This window comes from Equus quagga, chromosome 5, assembly GCF_021613505.1.
Source record: "Equus quagga isolate Etosha38 chromosome 5, UCLA_HA_Equagga_1.0, whole genome shotgun sequence".
Classification (NCBI taxonomy): domain Eukaryota; kingdom Metazoa; phylum Chordata; class Mammalia; order Perissodactyla; family Equidae; genus Equus; species Equus quagga.
Window position 1 is genome coordinate 22,468,493 of NC_060271.1, and position 19,665 is coordinate 22,488,157.

The 19,665-nt window shown below is 55.2% G+C and overlaps 2 protein-coding genes and 1 long non-coding RNA gene across 7 annotated transcripts; 1 reads left to right on the forward strand and 2 right to left on the reverse strand.

Annotated features, from left to right (window-relative positions):
* Nucleotides 1–829: 829 nt before the first annotated feature.
* Nucleotides 830–3,277, forward strand: LOC124240232 (uncharacterized). The gene is made up of 3 exons (XR_006888814.1): nucleotides 830–957; nucleotides 2,246–2,305; nucleotides 2,614–3,277. It is a non-coding gene; the product is annotated as an uncharacterized LOC124240232 (long non-coding RNA).
* A 1,795-nt stretch (nucleotides 3,278–5,072) lies between these two features.
* Nucleotides 5,073–9,121, reverse strand: GJB4 (gap junction protein beta 4). 2 transcript variants are annotated; one of them, XM_046663021.1, is made up of 2 exons: nucleotides 8,957–9,121; nucleotides 5,073–7,650 (listed from the first exon to the last, which is right to left on the reverse strand). In XM_046663021.1, exon 2 carries the CDS (start codon nucleotides 7,561–7,563, stop codon nucleotides 6,763–6,765), a length of 801 nt encoding a protein of 266 aa, XP_046518977.1. In that variant the 5' UTR covers nucleotides 7,564–7,650; nucleotides 8,957–9,121; the 3' UTR covers nucleotides 5,073–6,762. The 2 variants fall into 2 exon arrangements, with proteins under 2 accessions (XP_046518977.1, XP_046518978.1); XM_046663022.1 differs by lacking the exon at nucleotides 8,957–9,121 and adding an exon at nucleotides 8,581–8,944.
* Nucleotides 9,122–10,230: 1,109 nt separating this feature from the next.
* GJB5 (gap junction protein beta 5) lies at nucleotides 10,231–13,797 on the reverse strand. Of its 4 annotated transcripts, none has more exons than XM_046663025.1 (3): nucleotides 13,440–13,797; nucleotides 12,371–12,609; nucleotides 10,231–11,391 (listed from the first exon to the last, which is right to left on the reverse strand). In XM_046663025.1, exon 3 carries the CDS (start codon nucleotides 11,368–11,370, stop codon nucleotides 10,549–10,551), a length of 822 nt encoding a protein of 273 aa, XP_046518981.1. In that variant the 5' UTR covers nucleotides 11,371–11,391; nucleotides 12,371–12,609; nucleotides 13,440–13,797; the 3' UTR covers nucleotides 10,231–10,548. The 4 variants fall into 4 exon arrangements, with proteins under 4 accessions (XP_046518981.1, XP_046518980.1, XP_046518982.1 ...); XM_046663024.1 differs by having other exon boundaries at nucleotides 10,231–11,394; nucleotides 13,440–13,796; XM_046663026.1 differs by lacking the exon at nucleotides 12,371–12,609.
* Between the last annotated feature and the right edge of the window lie 5,868 nt (nucleotides 13,798–19,665).

Sequence of the window (19,665 nt, forward strand, 5' to 3'; positions counted from 1 at the left end):
AAAATCTTATCTTAAATTCAGGCGTTTTGCCGACAACTCCCAAATCCATATCTCCTGACCAGTCCTTTCCCCCACCCTTATATCCGCCAGCCTACTAGACCTTTCCATATGGGTGCCAATCACCCAGTCAGCTGACACATTTTATTGAGTACCTACTATGTATCAGGCACTGTTCTAGGTGCTGGTGGGTAAAGGGGTGAACCCAAAAGAGTCCCTGTTCTCGAGGAGCTCATCCTAGTGGGATGAGGCAGAGAATAAACATGTAAACAAGCAAGAAAGTTTCATATATTAGTAAATGCTATGAAGAAGATAGAATGGGGTCTGTGGTTCGAGTGACTGTGTGTGGTGTGTGTGATTCATCTGGGGAAGGCGGGACAGTAATGGCCTCCTGGAAGAGGGGATGTTTGAGTTGAGATATGAATGCCAAGGAGACAGTCAAGGAAAGCTCTGGGGGAAGAGCATTACCAGCAGAAGCCAGTGCAAAGCCCTGAGGTGGAAGAAGGCCACTGTGGGTGGGGCATGCAAGAAGGGAAGAGCCAGGGCCTAACCATGTAGGGTCTGCAGACCATGGCAGAGTTTGGTTTCTTTTCTTTTGAGGAAGATTAGCCCTGAGCTAACATGTGCGGCCAACCCTCCTCTTTTTGCTGAGGAAGACTGGTCCTGAGCTCACATCCATGCCCATCTTCCTCTACTTTATATGTGGGACGCCTGCCACAGCATGGCTTGCCAAGCGGTGCCATGTCCACACCTGGGATCTGAACTGGCGAACCCCAGGGTTGCTGAAACAGAACGTGCGAACTTAACTGCTGTGTGGTTTATTTTCATTTTTAGGGCCGTGATGGGAAGCTAGTTGGAGGGTTTTAAGCAGAGGAGTGACCTAACTGATCTGATTTACATGCTAGAAGGATCTCTCAGGCTGCCATGTGGAGGAGGAACAGCAGAGGCGATAGAGTGGAGGTAGGGAACCAGCTGCTGCAGGTATCCAGGTATCCAGGTCTCCAGGTATTCAGTGAGATGCCTTGGCTTGGGATGGAAGCACTTGGAGATGGTAGGAAGGTAATGGACTTGAACGTATTTTGGAATTATATCCAACTTGACTTGCTAATGGTGTGGATGTGATTATGAGGAAAGAGAGACCTAGGTTTTGGAATGGAGCAGCTGCATGGATGGGGATGGCATCTTCCATGGTGGGGAAGACTGGGAGAGAACATAAACCTGTTCTCTGTTAAGGCAATCAGGAGTTTTCTATTTGGTTGACAAATAGGAAGTTGGATACATGAGTCTAATACTCATGAGAGCGGTTAGGTCTGAACATATAAATGTGGGAGTCATCAGTTTAGAGATGGTTTTGTTGATGGTACTGAACCAGTCACTGAGGAGAAAATGCATACAAAGGAGAAAAGAGGGTAGAGAACTGGGCTGCAGGGCATCCTGCATTTAGAGATCAGCAAGAGGAAGAAGAGGCATCGATGGAGATCCAGAAAGACCCATCAGTGAGGTGGGAGGAAAGCCAGGAAGGGTGCTGCCTGGGAGCCAAGGGAGGACTGGGACCTGTTAAGGAGGGAGTTCTCAATGGCCAAATGTTGCTGAGGAAGTAAGAGGAGGAGGAAGACTTGACCACTGGATTTGGCAACTTGTTGGCCATTGGAGATCTTGACAAGAGCACTCCTGACCAGAATGGGTTAGCGGGATGAGGATGTAGAGACAGCAAGCATAGACAACTTTTAGAGGATTTTGTTGTTTGTAAACAGGGTAGTAGCAGGAGAAGGATGAGGTGTCAAGAGGAAATTAAAAAAAGAGAGAGAGGAAAACATGATAACATATTTATGGAAAGGGAATTGTGAGGTGATGACTGTGGACACCGTCCGGAGTAGGTCATAGGTCATAGGGTCCAGTGTCCCAGTGGAGGAGGGTGTACCAGGAGCGGGGACACTTCATCCACGTTACTGGGGAGAAGGCAGAGTGAACGACGCTCACACCATGACGTGGGCAGACGTGGTGGTGGGGAGATGAGCTGGCGCTTGCCCAAGGCTTCTATTTCCCAGTGGCGTATAATTCCTGGCTATCAGCTGAAATGGAGGGTTAGGCGGATGGGGGCTGGAGGTTTGGGGAAAGAGGAGAAAGTACATAATCCTCTTGGAGAATAGGGTTAAAGTTTTAGGAAAATGTAGAGTTTCTTAGAGGTCCTGAGTACCCACTTGAAGTTTTGATTGAAACCAGTCAGTCCACTTGTGTTGTTCTCCAGGTGCTCTGGAACAGGTGCCACAAGGAGAGTTAAGTTTAACTGGAGTTGGGGTCTTGCCAGGTGAGTAACCATAAAAACACGGAAAGGTAAGGAAGTGGAGGATATTTACGAATCAGTGACTACATGGTGGCCCACGGAGTTTAAGCTGGAAAGGAAGGAAGGGAGACTGGGAAGCTGGTAATGAATGGTGAAATACTGGTGGGTCAGTAGATGGGACAGAAGGGTGGCTAGAGTGGCAAGTAGAGTGAGTGAGCTAGCTAGATAGGAGATGCTGCAGCTCTTGGTACAGACAAGGTCTGGGGTGTGAGTGTGCATGTAGTTGGGTTTGATGGGTAGAGAAAAAGATAACTGGTGTTTCCAATTGTTAGGAGGTCAAGGAGGTGTTGGATGTGAAGTCACCAAGAATGATAAGTGTAGAAGTGGAGAGAAAGTCAGCGAGCCAGGGGCTGAGATGGGCCACGAACCAGAGGGAATCACCAGGATATCTTACTGTATCTCAGACTCAGCATGTCAAAGTGATTGATGTCTCCCTCAAACCTGCTCCTCCACTGGGTAAATGGCACCACCACCCAGAGCCAGAAACCTGGGTGTCTCTCCACTGGTTCCCCACACCCAATCAAGTCACCAAAGCTTTCCGATCCTATCTCGTAAACATTTCTTCAATCCAGCTACTTCTTTCCATCCCCACTGCTCACACCCTACTTTGGGCCATTGTTGTTTGTCACTTGGACTATTGTGTCAGATTCCAGACAGGCAGCCCTGCCTTGGCCCCTCCACATTGTAGCCAGAGACACTGCAAATTAGATCATGTCATTTCTGTGCTAAGTCTCTTCATTGTCCTTAGGATAAAGTCCAAAATCACGAACATGGCTTTACAAAGAAATCACTCCTGGATCCGGCCTCTGTCTATTGCAGCCTAACTCCTACCACGAGCCCCCTCGCCTGGCTCAAGCCCTCCTGGGTCACTTCCCGTCCTTGTCATCAGATTTACTCTCCTTTCTGGGCCTTTCATGTCCTGTCCCCTCTGCCTGGAATCCTATCCACCCTTTGCTTGGCAAAATCCTCCTCTTTCTTTAGGTGTCAGCTTAAGAAGTCTCAGGGGACCTTTTCCTGGATGCCTCGGTATTGGCTCCACTGTCCCCTCCCCTGGCACCCGTGCTTCCTCAGCATGCCGGGAGTTTAGCAGCTGTCCTCGTCAGAGAATGTAAGCTCCAGGAGCTCAGGGACTGTGCCCGATTCTTCCCAGGTGACTCCTCAGCACCTAGCATGGGGCTCGTCACATAGAAGTGAACAATATGTATTTGTCGACTTAAATCAAATGGAAGATTCTGGAGGTGGAGCAGTTCTGAGTGAAGACAAACTCCGGGGTGCGGTCCTGTGAGTGGTTAGTGAAGTGGAGTGGAGGAGGAGGTCACGGGGGATGAGGAGGGCATGGAATGAAGGGGACAGGGACACACAGGTGGTCCCCGTGGCCCTGAGTCATGAGAGAATACCAGAATACTCTGAGTCATGTGCTCCAGTCTTTAATGAATGAGGAGCAGTGGGTGGCAGGAATAGGGGAGGGCAGAGGGTGGAAGAGAAAGACGGCAGGGGCCTAAGCTAAGCGAAGAATTTTCAAGAAGGTGGAGGCAAAGAGATCTGAGAGTGGTGGTGAGGGCCATGGAGGGGGCTCGAGAGTGTGGGTGGGACTGAGAATAAGATAGTGCCACGACTCAAACATTTCCTAGAGGGTTATCCCAGCCTGATCCTGGGGCCTCAGGCTGGTTGGCTGCTGTTCCGTCTCCATCTAGCTCAGTGGCTCAGCACTTGAGACCTCTAGGAACAGCACCCATGAAGACAGCTGCCACGGGACTAGTCAGGTCCAGGATATCTCACCTCACGCTGGCCCAGCAGCATCCCCTGGAATGGGGAATCTGCAATCTCAGGGGGAGTTGACCATGGCTGCTCCCCGGCCCTGCACATGGAGCTACCTCAGATATGAGCAGTGCACGGCCATCCGGTTCCGAACTGGTGGAGAGTGCCCCCTGTTCTCTGGGACTGGGCGGTCACACCTCTGGTCTGGATTGGAGGAGGGGGCGCCCTTGTTTCCTGGGGTCAGGATCAGTAGATGGCGTTGGTGCCCTGCCCCTGTCCCCTTTACTGGGGGATGCCCATTTCCCAGCTGCTGTGAATACTGGCCACTCACGGCTTGTAGCTGCCCCCGGAGAAGGGACCTTGACTGAGTGGGAGGCACTACCCCTTCCTCCCAACCCTCCTGCCCTCTGGGTGTCCTGGGGCCAATGACTGACTGATATGAGAGTTCCAAAGCCAGGTGCCTTTTCCTCCAGTGGGAACAACTCTGTGGCGGGAATTATGGTCCAAAGGCCCCTCCCTCCACAGGGGTCAGGCCGAGGCTAAGTTGCCCTGAGCCCATACCCTGCTCAGCTCAGCCCCCAGCTCAACCCTGCCCCCCCATCCCACTGCCCTCGCTCCGCCTTCACATGCTCACGAATTCCTGCCACTGGCTCAGCTCAGGGACTCTGACCTAGGAGGAGGGGACTCTCTCATCTTGTCCCATAATCAGGGGTAGGCATGGAGGCTCTCCATGGACCACAGGGGAAACAGCCCCCCCAGGCTCAGCTCATCTGTGTGGCCTTGGAAATTCCCCTCCCCCCTCCAGAGCAAAGTCTCCTCACCTGTAAATGAGACCTTTAGGCTGGATTTAGGTAAAACAACAACAAAACATATAAACAAACAAGAAAGCACTACGCTGAACTCCCTGGGCGAGGTGTGGTGGGGGATTCAGACAAACAAGACACACCACCTCCACCAAACGGCTCACAGGCCATTTACTCATTTAACAAACGTTTATTGAAGGCCCTGGCACCTGGATGACTCAGCATCCTGCCCCGATGGACTCACAGACCGATGGGGAGAATCAGCCACCCAGATTCGGGGAGATGGCAGAGGCATGGGCTAGGCTGGCACAAGCAGAGGCAGTTAAGGCTGTCCTTGGGGTTCCAGGAAGGGTCCCAGAGGAGGGAGGAAGGGCATTCCAGGCAGAGGAAACAGCATCTTGTAGGCATGAGGCATGTCACAGCATGGTGTATCTGGTTGGGGAACCACGAGTCCTTTGGTATTGTCAGTGGGTGTAAGGAGGGAGGAAGTGGGGAGTGAGGTTGGGGAGGTCAGCAGGGGCCAGGCTGAGGGCGGTAGGGGTGGTGGTGGCGGTGGAAGAATTCTTAAGGCACGAGGAATGACATGTTCCAGATTCATTTATAGGAAAACCACTCTGTCCCCGCCGTAGTGGAGGGCAGACAGGAGAGGCCCAGTGAGAGGCAGGTGGTAAGGCTGTGGGGTGGAGATGAGGGGCAGACTCAGGAGGCATTTAGGGTGGGAATTAGTGGGATTTGGTGCTGCACTGAGATGTGGGGTGAGGGGCTGGGAGATGGGGAGGGGATGAGGATGTCAGGCCAGCTCCCAGCTTGGACCACTGACTGGATGGCAGTGCCATTCATGGGGGTGGGGGTGGTGATCTGCGAGGAGGGCAGGTTTGGGGGAAGATGACGAGGTCAGCTTGGGAGTTGCTGAGTGGAAGACACCTAGGGGCCTCCTGGAGGGTTGTCCATGGGCAGCTGGTGGGGGCTCTAGGGCTCAGAGGCAAGTCCAGGCTGGAGGTTGGTTTTGGGAGTTGCCGAGGTCTGAGTGGTAGGGGGAGGGGAGGATGAGGGAATGTGTAAAGAGAAGGGCAATTCCTCAGACTTGAGGATCTTTGAGTGACTCTTTAGCTTGGACACTCTCAATGGGTCCCTCGCGCATGGGGATATGCCTCCTAGACACCCTGGCAGAACCCCCATCCTGGACCTGCTCTCAGCAAGCCTTCCCCTCCCACCCCCAGAGAGGACTCACCTCCCTGGGACCTGTGCTGGGCAGGGTGAGGGAATGGGGGAGGCAGGGGCCTCTTGAGCCACACACATTCATCTGAGGGACACTCACTGGGAAGTGACTTGCACAGGGCTCAGGGGCTCCTGGGGTCTCTCTTCTCTTGCTTTGACAGCTGGTTGCAGATCCAGAGACCTCTGGAGCAGCCTCGGGTCATTCCCCACCATGTCCCGGGGACACACTGTGTGTGTGTGTGTGTGTGTGTGTGTGTGTGATGGGTGAACCTGGATCTGATGTTCTGGAGCTCAGGTGCCCGCCAAGTGACCTTGGCCTCCTCACTGAGGTCCATCGTGAAGCCCCCTGCTTTCCACCCCACCCCTCCCCACCTGGTCTGCAAAGTTCTGGGAAAATCATATTTATTAAGGGTTTTGGCCTACTCTATTGCCACATATAAAATCCTCACTAGCCATCAACTTCCCTGTCCTGAGGCTCAGGACCTAGGGACGGAACAGTTCCCCTACTGGCCCCTGGGTGGACTTCCTGAGCCCCACAACTACCCTCCTCACCTGACCTGCCACAGAAAAGATGCCACTGCCCTGCCGTGGCCTTAGGGAGCAGGCGGGGGGTCGCATGGTCCCAGCTGCCCACTTCACAGGTTATGGATACACAGCTGCATCCACTGTGTCGGAGCCGGCCTTCATTAGGACAGAGGTCCCGTCTTGGTGGGGCTCTCCCTGGGAGAGGGCATATGGTGGGCATGTATCTGGTAGGTGACTGCGGCGCCGAGACTTCTGATGCCTGGGGCCGAGGGTCTCCAGGCACCTCTTGCCCACGAGGTAGGTGACCTCACTGAGGTTGAGCAGGATGCAGATCACAGCTGTGGCCACCATGAAGTAGGTGAAGACCTTCTTCTCTGTGGGTCGGGAGATGTAGCAGTCCACTGTGTGGGGGCAGGGTGACTCAGAGCAGGCCACCACGCGGGGCATGTCGTAATTCTGGTAGAGGCGGTGGAAGATGTAGAGGAAGCCAGAGTCCACGGCGGCCTTGAAGATGAGACTCAGTAAGTACGTCCACCAGAGCCCGCCACGCTTCTTGCTCGGGTTGTTGTACAGGGATGGGGCGTTGGGCCCGTGTTTCAGGCGGTGCTTCCGCTCGCGCTCCTCGCGGTAGGCCACGTGCATGACCACGAGCAGCGAGGGGCACGTGACCAGGATGAGCTGCAGGGCCCAGAGGCGCACGTGGGACACGGGGAAGAACTCATCGTAGCAGACGTTGGGGCAGCCTGGCTGCTTGGTGTTGCAGATGAAGTCCTTCTGTTCATCGTCCCATACCTCCTCAGCGGCCACCACGTACACCAGCACGCGGAAGATGAACACCACCGACAGCCAGATGCGGCCCAGCGCCGTGGAGTACTTGTTGACCCCGCTCAGGAGGCCCTGCAGGAATGCCCAGTTCATGCTGATCGTGTCCCTGGCTCCTCACGTGGCCGATCTACACCTGTGAGCACCCACTCAGGGCCTGGGGGCCACGGGGCCTGGGAGAACCTGGAAATGGGTGCCATTCATTAAAGGCATCATTGGCAAAGCCACTTCACAACCACTGAGTCATCATGTCCTCACTCGAAATGACTAGGTGGGCTAGAGACTGCCATTACCCCACTTCATAGGAGAGTAAGCTAAGCCCAGAGAGGTATGCACCCAAGGCCCCAAAGCTGCAAGTGGCAGCACTGGTCTTGAACTTTCACCTTCCAGTTCCAAAATCAGAATATTTTATTCTATAAAGTAATAGATAAATGTGAAGGATAATTGTCTTGCATGGATGTGCCCACCAACCTCATTGACCCCAAGTTTCAACTTTGTGGGTCATACGAGTTTTAAAGAGATAGTAAGAAGGTGTGGATTGAATGACCCACTCTCCCATCAGCTGCCAGGGCTGGACCAGGGTGGGAGGGGCGGAATGTGTATCTTTATCCACCAACTTCTTCTAACTTTTACTGAGCGCCAACACGAGCCAGGCCCTGTGCTGGGTGCATTCACATCAGCCTCTTGGGCAGACCCCCGAACGATCTCCATCCTCATCCCTCCTCTCTGGCCCCAGGACTCCCCAGCCCTGACATTGCCTCCCAACTAAACATGCTCTTTGGAACTCTGACAGGTTGGCATCATCCCACCATCCCCATGCTGGGCCCAAGGGCTGAGCGTCCTGACCACTGTGGGTTCCTCTGGAATTCCAACCATTCCAGCTATAGGGAGGGACCCGGGAAGGGACACAGGTAGGATTCTGGCAGGGTCCTCCCCCCAGCATTTATTTTCTTTCTTAAGGGCACCTCCCTTGTCTGTCATCTCAGAGGCTATTTGCTAGCCGAGACTCCCATTATTTCCATGCAGGCCCCTGTCCTGTGTGCTCCATCCTCCACACCACCTTATCTGGAGTGCCATCACATTCCATCTCCAACTCAGCCCCTCTCCTCTCACCTGGTGCCCTAGGGACATTTTCTGAGCAGCCTCCTCATCTTTGGTGGCAGGCTGGATCACCAGGACTGAAATGGTCTGTTTACTTGTCTGGAGAGCAGCCTCTACATCTCATGCGTCTGCTTCCCAAGACCCTGCTAAACTGAATTGGAAGCCCAGGTCTTCATCCTTCTTCCTGCCTCTTCTCTGGTCCTCCATCCTCCCTTGGGTCTGGCAGGACATTCCTTCCCCTCCTGGGGGCTTCCCTGGGGTTTCTCCAGGGATCCTCTGTCTCCTCTGTTCCTCCCTGAAGCCCCGCCCACAGCCTGAGGTCCCCTGGGGATCCTCAGCTCATCTGGTCCCTGCTTCCCAGCCCAGTCTCCTCCGACTTGGTCCTCACCTTTCTTGGGTCTAGTAGCCACTCTCCTGTCCCTGAGCTTGTTCGTCTGCCTGAGGACCTCCTGGAGGCAGCTTTTGTTTCTCACACCCCTGCTGGGTGGGGCTTTCTAAGCCAATAAGCCCAGGGAGAGTGAGCCGGTGGGCAGGCGGGCAGGCGGAGTTCTCCGGGCACATATTCAGAGTAAACACCTGCGGCTCTCTCCTGGCCCACGCCTTCTCTCCAGCCTGGCGGGGCAAGGCTGGGTCTGGCTCCCTGGGCTGGCAGGTATGTGGGTGAGACTGCAGTGAAGGGGGGGTGGGTGCCTGGTATCCTCATGCCCGGGCCTAGGTCAGCACCAGCGGCATCACCCTACCTCCTTCTCGTTGCCTTATTCCTACCTTCTGCCAACCCCAGGCCTCTCTCCTGCCCTTTGCTCTGGAAGCCTGGTTCTGAGGTCCTCCGCAGCTGACATCTAGGAAATGGGGCACCCTTGATTCAGCCCAGGATCGCATCCTACCCTGGTGGGGACATTTCTGGGGATCAGAACTTGGGTTGCTGGTGAGTTATGTAGTGGAAGGGAGGGGCTGGCTGTGGTTCTTCTGCATAAGGACACTCACTGCCCTGGTGGAGACAAGGAATGCAGATCGGCAACATGAATTTCCCCAGTTGGCATGGGGCCAGGAACAGCCTTACTGTCCGTGCTCTATGGGGACAGCCTCCGAGGAAGTTGGAGCGTGACGCAGTGGGGGCTGCAGAGGGGCCTTGCACCTGCATCCCGGAGGCTGGGACAGCGAACGTTGCTGTGCAGCCAGGGAGGGGCTCCTCTGCCTCATTTCCCACGAGCATTTATGGAGCACTTCCTAATGCCAGTGATTACCATTTATGTGGCCTTTTACAGCCGGCTAATCCCATCCACAGCCGTGAGCTCATCCAGGCCTCACAAAAACCCCACAGGCAAGGGGTTATTAACCCATTTTGGAGAGGAGCCGGGGTCACTTTCCCAGAGTCCCGGCGGAACTGGGGTTCGAGGGCAAGTGTCCGACTCCAAAGTCCGTGAAGTTTCTGCTGCAACATGCAGCTCCTCACATACTGAGCTCCATTCTCCTCGCAGACAAAATTGCAACTCGGGGTAAAAGCTAGACTTGAGCGTGAGCAAGCTTGACCCCTGGGAGTGCTGGGGACCCTTTCCTAGGAGAGAGAATGGCCCCTCAGCTGCAGGGTTTTGCAGGGGCAGAGAAGTTGACTCAATGACCAGATAAGGGTCACACGGCCGAAGGACCAAAGGGCACCTTGAATCAGTGGATGAGTTGAATTTTATTAAGCCCTGACTGTGGGCCCCACACACTGAAGGCACATGCACATCCATCCTCTTATCAACCCTCCCCCGCGACAGCAACAGCCCTGTGAAGGAAACTGAGGTGGAGAGCAGAGGGGTCAGTTTCCCAAGGCCACACAGCTGGGACAGGTGGCAGGGGCTGTGGAAGAGGGACTGGATCCCGGGCCTCTGATGCTCCCTCTTGCCCGCCCCCACTTTTGGCTCTGCTCCCTTGCCCCAATGCTGCACCTATGGGAGATGCTGGGAACTTCCAACCCAGGCCTGAGCAGGCCGCCCCTCACAGGATGGTTTTCTTCACGTGGTCTCGAGGGCGGTTGGATAAAAGAGGAGGGTGAGCCTCTGAGCCCAGAAAGATGAGGTCGTCTGAGAGGAGGTCGTCCTGTTTGCGGAAAGAGGTGGCACAGTCCTGGCGATGGCCCACGCCTGTGCCCTGGGTTTTCCTCGCTGCCAGGCACTCTCGGCACCTCTTGCTCACCAGGTAGGCCAGCTCCACGAGGTTGAGCAGGATGCAGATGGCGGCCGTGATGATCATGAACAGCGTGAAGATGTTCTTCTCCGAGGGCTTGGAGATGAAGCAGTCCACCGAATTTGGACACGGAGCGGCGTGGCACTTGACCACGGGAGGGAGGGTGTATTTGGGGTAGAACGAGTGGAACACATAGAGGAAGGTGGCATCCACACTGGCCTTGAACACCAGGCTGCAGACGTACGTCCACCAGAGCCCACCCTGCTTCTTGCCAGGGTTCAGGTAGAGGCGCCCCCCATCCTGCCCTACTGCCTCTCGGTGCTTCTTCTCCCGAGCCTCACGGTAAGCCACGTGCATGACCACGAGCAGCGAGGGGCACGTGACCAGGATGAGCTGCAGGGCCCACAGGCGCACATGGGACACGGGGAAGAACTCATCGAAGCAGACGTTGGAGCAGCCCGGCTGGCGGGTGTTGCAGTCGAAATCCTTGTGGTCGTCACTCCACACACGCTCAGCCGTCACCAGGTACACCAGCACGCGGAAGATGAAGACCAGAGACAGCCAGATGCGCCCAAAGGCTGTGGAGTACTTGTTGACCCCACTGAGGAGCCCCTCGAAGATCCCCCAGTTCATAGTGGACCCAGGTGTCGGCTGCTACTGCAGGGAAATGATAATAATAATTTCCCACATTTATAGAATACGCAGTCTGAGCATTTTACAGAAATATGTCATTGTGTTTAATCCTTACAGCCACAGATGAGCTAGGTTCTGTTATTGTCCCCATCTTACAGATGAAGGCAACTGAGGTTTGGCGGGGTTATACAGGGTTACACACTGTTAGGTGCGGAGCTGGGATCTGAGCAGAGGTAATTAAGTCCAGACCCAACTCTCACCCATAAAAGTGGGTGAAGTGGGTCCGGGGAGCCACCCATGCCCCCGGGGCCTGTGGCTCTGGTCTTGCAGAGTGAAGGCTTAAGGAGGTGGGACTTACCGCTCTCTCCTCTGTTCCCACCCTGGTCCTCCTCCTCAGGGGACTGAGCCTTGGGGCGACTTCTTTCCTTTCTGAGCACTGCTCTCTCCCCTTACACAGCCCCCTCCCAAGGGGAACTCGTCCTTTGCTCTGTCCTTGGCTTGGGGGATGGAGCTCCAGAGGAGGCTGGAATCTTGTCCCCCAACTCCCACCTGGTCTAATATTCCACAAATACCCAGGCAGTGTCCCACTCAGGAAGGCCAATGGCAATCCCGCTGAAAGATAAGGTCCAGAGCAATGGTTCTCTTTCCACAACAGGCTCCTAGAGCAGCCTGCTATTCCAGTGTTTCCCAAACTGGCCCTCCATGGAATAGGCTGACGATGGAAACAGTGAGAGCAAAGGATTCTGGGTTCAGAAAGGTGGGTTGACATCGTGCTCAGCAGTGTTGAATAGGTCCCTTTACTTGACCATGCTGATAAATTCACATTATGAAACTCTAAAGGGGGACAGAATATGTAGCATTGCCCGAACTCCTCTGACCACAGAACCGTTTTTTATCATCTTGTGGAATGGTCCTGTCAAGACACCAAAATGGGAAATGCTGCTCTGGTCAAATTCTGCTGGCGAGTTTGGTGTGATGAAGACACAGGAATCAGATTTACCTCCGTTTAAGGAATGTGACTACTGTTCAGAGTGACGGATGCCCTCTTCCTCGCTTGGAATCCCTCTGCCTGTTTCCTGGGGGGTCCGCTGAGAGCCACACACCACGGTCTCACCCGGCGGGACCCCCCGGGATGCCAGGATGTCTATCTACACAGCCTTTTGCTAGAACGGGTTCCTGATGCCCTTCCAAGTGCAGTCCAGGTTCAGGTCAACACGCTGTCTCGACCCTCTGCGTGATCTGCGGCAGACGAGCAGGGTTTTGAGAAGAGCCAGCGTTTATCGCGTGTTTCTGCAGCACCCTGATCTGAGCACTTGGCAGGAAACAACACGGCCACTGTAGGGGTATGATATTTTTTATTCCCAATTTGCAGATGAGGAAAGTGGAGCACAGAGGTGTTAATTAATTTGCTCACAGTTACACTGCTAGTAAGTGGCAGAGCTGGGATTTGAACCCAGGCAGGCTGGTTCCAGAGCCCACACTCTGGGCCTGTGCCCCTTTCCTTAAGCTCCGGGAAGCTGCCTGCCTGTCTGCTCTGTGCCCACTTCCTCCTGTACCTGGCGGATCCCGGGGGAGGGAGGCTGGGGCTGTCTCTGCTCCTTACGCTGTCTGGTCACTGACCCGTCTACACCACCTACCACTTGGACCTGGGGCTCCTCCTCTGAATCATCAGCTTGTCTTTGCTCAGTCCTGCCGAAGGTGGGCGGAATCTTGGCAGCTTCTCAGGGAACACTGGGGAAGCTCCGACTCCTAGTCCGGAGGGGATCTTGGTCCGGCCCACTTGGGGTGGGGCAGGGCGGGGCTTTGCAGGCCCAGGCAGAGCTGCTCTGCCTGCTCAGTTCCTGGTCCCCCGTGAGCCCCTCTCCCACTCAGTCCCTGGCTCCCACCTCTGCTCGCTGCAGAGAGCAGGAAGAGCTCAGAGCAGAGGAGGAAGGAGCCCTTCACTCCTCCACATAGGGGCCCAGGGTGGCGGACGAAGCCGGGCCACCTCTCCTGACTCTCCACCACAGAAGGCTCCCTCCGCCAGGTATGCCGAGGGGCAGGGCACATCTGGACACAGATGACCTTACCTGAGTGGCTGCTTCTCAGGGCCCTCCGGGTACCAGCAGTTAGCCTCAGCAGGCAGCCAGAACTCATACCAGAACCAGGGAGCGTGTCTGGGGAAGCCTCTTCCTGGGACGGAGCCCGTGGAGTCGGCAGGCAGCCTGGGTGTGCCACCGGCCTAGGAGGAGGAGGAGCTGTGCCAGGCACTACCATTGGCTGGGCCCCAGCCTCCCCAGACTGCCTCTGATGAGGCCCGGGAAACTGAGGGGTCCACATCTCCGAGGATGCTGAGCCCAGAATCCTGGCATCCTCTCAGGGGAGAACAACAGGTCCACTCTGACCCCTGCTTGTCTCCCCATCCCTGGGCTGGGGTGGGAGGAGCTGCGGCCTGTCCTGCCTCCTCATCCTTCTCAGGAAATTCCCTACTGCTACTTCCTGGGCCTCTGCGAGCTGCTCTCAGACTCTCCTCTCTCGCAGGTTGCTCCTCAATGGCCTTCTGTTCTCACGGCTTTAGTCGCCTTTGGAAATGCCTTGACTAGCAAACTTGATCTCCAGCCCAAATGCTTTTGCCCCATCAATTGCCCCCACCTGGATGCCCTTCCCTCACCTTTTGCCTGCACTGATCCAGGTGGCTCAGGGCCCCCCTCTCTGGGCTTCCATGGCGCCAAGCTTCCACATCATCGTCAGACTGTATGGGGAAATTCGATCTTAACTGAGCTTGTTCCAAGTAGGACCCATTTGTTGAATGAACAAATCAGTCCACACCAACAGACATTTTTAGAGACTTGTTATGATATAAAGTGGACCAGCCCCCGACCCCAGGAACTCACCAACTTGGCCTTGATTACCAGCTGATAAGTCTAGTACCAGCTGCACAGGCTCTCATGACTGCAAAGAGGCCATGGACCAGGTTTCTGGGGCCAGCCTCCCCATTTCCCCACCATCCTATTGCTACCGGAATCTAGTTCAGTCTTTGCAGCCCAATACCGAATGCATGGGGGGTTGCACGGAGAGCCATCCTTTCTGCTGCATGCACAGCCCCCGACTCCCCAAACTCCCACATGAGCCCCTCCCCAACCACTGCGCCCCCTGCACGGATGACTGCCTCCCCCCAACCCCAACACCTCAAGACCTCATGCACGGGCCTTTCCACGACCCTTGTTTTAAATTCAGGAATCACGGCTGAGACACTGCTGCGTGCCAGGTGCTGTGTTTGTGCTGGGCTACACGGACAAAGAGAGGATCAGAGGAGCGGGGCAGGGTCTCCCCACCCGGACAAGCACGCAGATGGGGCCCAGAGTCACACTGACATAAGAATGACCTTGGGGTGAGCTCTAGCGGGAAGGGGCTGGGACCGGGCAAGCCCTGTCCAGAGCATGTGCCTCCCTGTTTGATGAGGGAGGCATTTCAGGTAAGTGCCCTAAGGTATGGAACCTTCCATCTGGGCCCCACACCCCTGCACCTGGACCCCACACCCCTGCACCTGAGCCCCACACCCTGCATCTGGAGCCCACACCTCTGAATCTGGGCCCACAGTCCTGCATCGGGGCCTCATGCCCCTGCATCTGGGCCCTACACCCCTGCCCTTGGACCCCATACCCCTGCATCTGAGCCTCACACCCCTGCATCTTGGCCTCCACATCTCTGCATCTGTAGCCCTCTGAATCTCACACCCCTGCATCTGGGCCTCATCTCCCGCATCTGGGCCCGATACCCTTGCATCTGGGCCTCCACATCTCTGCATCCGGAGCCTTCTGGGAATCTGGGTCCACACCCCTGCGTCTGGGCCCCAGATACATCTCTGTATCTGGGCCCACACCCGTGCATCTGAAGCCCAAACACCCCTACATCTGGAGCCCATACACCTCAACACCTGGAACCCACACATCCCTGCGTCTGGAGCCCATACCCCTGCATCTGGTCTCCACATCCCTGTGTCTGGGCCCACACCCTTGCGTCTGAAGCCCAAACATCCCTACATCTGGAGCCCACACACCCCTGCATCTGGAGTCCCTCACCCCTTGCATCTGGGCCCACACCCCTCGCCCACCTGGCATCTCATGCCCCTGGATTTGAGTCTCATCTTTGCCACTTTTAGGTCTGGGCAGTTTCCCTATTGCTCCCGCTTCAGTGCCACCCCTGGGGGCCGAGTGAAACAGCAAAATCACCTTGCAAACCCGCAAAAAATGCAAAAAAGTGGCAATAAATTGACCTCAAACAGGACATTTGTTCATTTGTTTGAAACAAATTTGTTTGAATTGTTTTTTCGGTGTTGGAGCTGAAAAAAGAAGGCGGAGTGTCCCCTTGTTTAACCTTAGCCAGGAACACGCACACCAGGCGGCTCAGAGATTTCTCTGCTCTGTGCACATCTACAAATGACTGTGAAATGATTTCGGGGTTCAACAAATAAATTTTGGCGAGTAGACGAACTCACAAATATGGAATCCGTGAATAACGAGGATCAGATGTATGTTTAGAAAGCTCCCTCCATTCTGTTCGAGAGGAGAGGCGTGCAAGACCAGTAAAAGAGTCATTGCAATGACTTAGGCAAGAGAGGAGCCAGATGGGATGGATCTGTGCACAGCTGGGAAGTACAAGCGGCAGCGTTTGGGGTCTGACTGGATGCGGCAGGGGAGGTAGGAGGATGGTTCCCAGGTTGCTAGTTTTGGTGATTTGGCAGGTGGTGGGTCTACTGGTAGAAGTAAGGATGCAGGAGGAAATGCAGGCTCTTTGGGAGAGAGGGGAAGGCAATGTATAGGTTCTTCCCGGATGTTGGGGAGTTAGTGGGTCCAGCGTTCCCTGTGCCGAATGGGATGGTGTGGAGGACAGCCAGCAGTTGGCAGCAATGGCCAGAGACAGACATACTTTGGGAGTCCTCAGCCCCGAGGGGGTGGGATCCACTGGACTGGATGGGGGCCCTGGGGAGAGCGCACTGAGTGAGAAGAGAGGAGGCTCCAGGCAGAGCCCCGACATTTTAGGAAGCAGGCAAGACAGAGCTGCCCGTGGAGGAGAAAGAACAGCGAGGGACAGAGAGACCGGGGCAGGCAGGCGAGGGGAGAATGTCGTGAAAGAGCATCCAGGAGAGTCCCCTGCGGAGAGGCCCAGTGGGTCCCTGGTGACTTTCGCCAGAGTAATTTCAGCAGCGCGGTGGGGCCAGAAGCTAGAGGGCAGAGGGCGGAGGAAGTATAGATCGCGCCTTTTCAGGAAGCCTGAAAGGGAGGGAGGAAGGGAGGGCAGAGGGCGGAAGGCAGAGGGATGAGGGCTGAAGAAGAGTTTGCTTCTTCCGGGAAGATGGGAACAGACACGCGGATGGCAGGGAGGAGCCACTGCAGAGCCGTTTCACTCTACACCCGGCATCCTTTCCCCTCCCTACTGCTTTCCCTGGTGCTCTGGCCTTGCTTGGCTCTCTGTGTCCCCCAACCCTCAGCCAGGCATTCCTGACTCTTCCCATCACGGTTGACGTGTTCTTCTGGCTCAGACTGACCCCTACTCAGCCTCAGCTTCCTAGATGGTCCTGGCCTCCCCGCCGGGCCAGCTCTGCTGGGTTCCCCGGTCCATGGGTGTGGAGTGGGTGGGAGGGGACTCTCTTCTGGAGAGCAGCCACCCCCCCAGGCTCCCTTCTGAATGCAGCAGACAGAGGGCAGGACAGCTACGTGGCCTGATACCCCACCAGTTAACCATTACACCTACTGTTCTCAAAGGAGAGTGAGCTTTTGGTTCTGGGGGAGCAAGATAGGTTGGCCTGTGGGGACAAGGTGGCGCCCAGCCACTTGACTCAGGAGAGGAGGAAAAGCTGGAAAAGGGGGTAATAATCACATCAGCTTTATTATTGAGTGCCTCATCTGTGCCAGAAACTAGGCCAAATGCTCTACACGCATCATACATGTAACAACTCCCTGTTCACTTTGCCCCTCTCCAATTAGTGGTCCACACACAGCAGTCATCTTTGGAAAATGCAAATCATATTTTAAAAAAATCTGCTCAAGGCCTTTTAATGGCTCCCCATTATTTTGAAATAAAATCTCCCATTGCTAATGTGGTCTATAAAGTCCTGCACGATCTCACTTCTGCCACCCTTCGTTCTCAGCCTCTTCCCTTTCATCTTTGTGCTCCAGCTGCAGTGACCTTCTTTCACTTTCTAAAACAGAGGAATCTCTTTCCTACCTCAGGCCCTTTGCACATGCCTTAATGTTCTTTCCTCATTTTTTCTGAGCTAGCATCAACTCAAGTTCCAGAACTCCATTTAAATGTAACTCTCAGAAAAGCCTTCCTTGACCGCTGAAATAGGTCAGCTTCTTAGCTTCTTTGTTATGTATTCTCTCGGCATGTGCTTCTCCGTTGTAACCCTATCATGACTGCATTCGTAGAGTTACGGGTGTGCTGGTGTGTTTAATGTCCTCTCCTCCTTTAGACTGGAGTCATCAAGGGGACCAGGCCCCTGGGAATCATGCTCACTGCTCCATCTCCACCATCTGGCACAGTGCCTGGCATACAGTAGGTGCCTAATGAGTAATTGATGCTGAATGAATGATTCTGTCTATCAAGAGTAAAGGAGCCAAAAGCCTTGCCAATTCTTGGGCACGAAGGTGTTGAAGCAATATTGTTTCAAGAGCACGGGCTCTGGAGCTGTGCTCACTGAATTCCAGTCCCAGCTCTCCTACTTACTGGTTGTGCAACCCTGAGCAAGTTTCTTAGCCTGTCTGTGCCTCGGTTTCTTCATCCGGAATGTGGAGACCACTATAGTACCTTCCTCATAGCATTATTGTGAAGGTTAGATGAATAAAAAGATATAAAACATGGAAGCCTGGCCCATACTAAACACCTAATGCATGCTAGCTGCTGTTATTCTCAGCTAGGACCAATTTCTGGCGGTGAGGCTGAGTTGATGCTGCTTTGTGGTTTCTTACCCTCGGTATTTGGTGACAGTCTTTGGGAGAGCCCGTCTTGGCTCTGCTAGGGGAAACAGGGGAGAGGTGAATGGCCTGTGGGCCTGAGCAGCCCAATCTTTCACCATCACAGGAAGGATCCACGGATGCTGCAGATCTGGTTCCTGCACTCCAGTCGCTTATGACCCAGAGGGGCGTGGGGGAGACCCGGTCCCGTAGGTCCTGGGGGGAGAGTGGGGCCCAGCCCCTGGGAGAGCTTCCTTGGCTGCTCATCTGTGTTTTAGTGAGGCCCTGGCCGCTTTAGCTGGGGAGCCTGCTCCTTCCGGGGAGAAGGAAGTTTTGCTCCTGGAAACGAAGAGTTTCGAGTTCCCATCCCCCGGTGAGACTTCACGGACTGTTCCTTTTGCAGAAGGAGGGGAGCTGTGGGATGGCAGGAGTCTAGGAAGGAGGTGGGGTCGGGAGGGTGGGAGGCAGGCCCGGCAGAGAAGAGGCAGCGCTGGGAAGGGCGGAGAGCCGTGCGGCAGACAGAACCCACACAGGTGGGGGTTCAAACCCCGCTCCTACTCCCTAGCCATGCGGCCTTGGTCGAAGTGCTTCTCCTTTCGGAGCCTTAGTTTCCTTTCTGTAGGACGGGGGTGACAGAGCTGTCGTGGGGGTGATGGGGAGGATCTGGGGAAAGCATGTGTGCCACGGTTGGGGTGCCCACTGCCCCTCATTTTCTTCCCCGCTCTGCAGGCTGCTGCTCTCTGATTGGCAGGGTGGACATTCCTGTTTTAGTTCCCTGGGGCCCCAGGTGGCTACTCATAGGCTCTTCCTCTATGACCTACTTCTTTTCTGGGTCCCCTAGTCCCACCCCACCAGTTCTGCCAGTTCTCTCTGTGCTCCCGAGCTCAGCCTGAGAGGCCGGAGCTGGCTTCACCCCTGGGTCTCTCTCCTCTCTTTCTGGGTGGCTCGGGTCGTGGCAGCGGTAAGACCTACCATCCTCGAGACGGGGGGCCTGACGCTTTCCTGCCTCCTCATCCCTCCAGCCAGGCCCACAGTCAGGCAGAATCGATGGTCCCAGTCACCTAGTGCCCTGCTGTCTGGGGGCAGCAGAGGTCCCCGTGGGGCCCCTTTTCACAGGATTGAGAGGCTGAAGTGCCGTTCTTGTAGCTTTGGCCACAGGCCACTGCATTCCCCCTGCTGGCATTCCAGGACCAGGGACCTCCCTTTGGGCCTTGCCCTGGATGCTCAGAACCTCTGCTGAGTCCTGGTCTAGGGTGGGGACCACATGGCTTAGTGAAAACGATCAGACAGATCTGGCTTTGAAACCTTGTTCCATCAGGTGGTCAGCACACGCAATCGATGCTGTCAGCACTCAGCCCGT

Coding starts and splice junctions, on each gene's coding strand:
- GJB4 (XM_046663021.1), bottom strand. CDS start 7,563: ATGAACTGGGCATTCCTGCAGGGCCTCCTGAGCGGGGTCAACAAGTAC.
- GJB5 (XM_046663026.1), bottom strand. CDS start 11,370: ATGAACTGGGGGATCTTCGAGGGGCTCCTCAGTGGGGTCAACAAGTAC.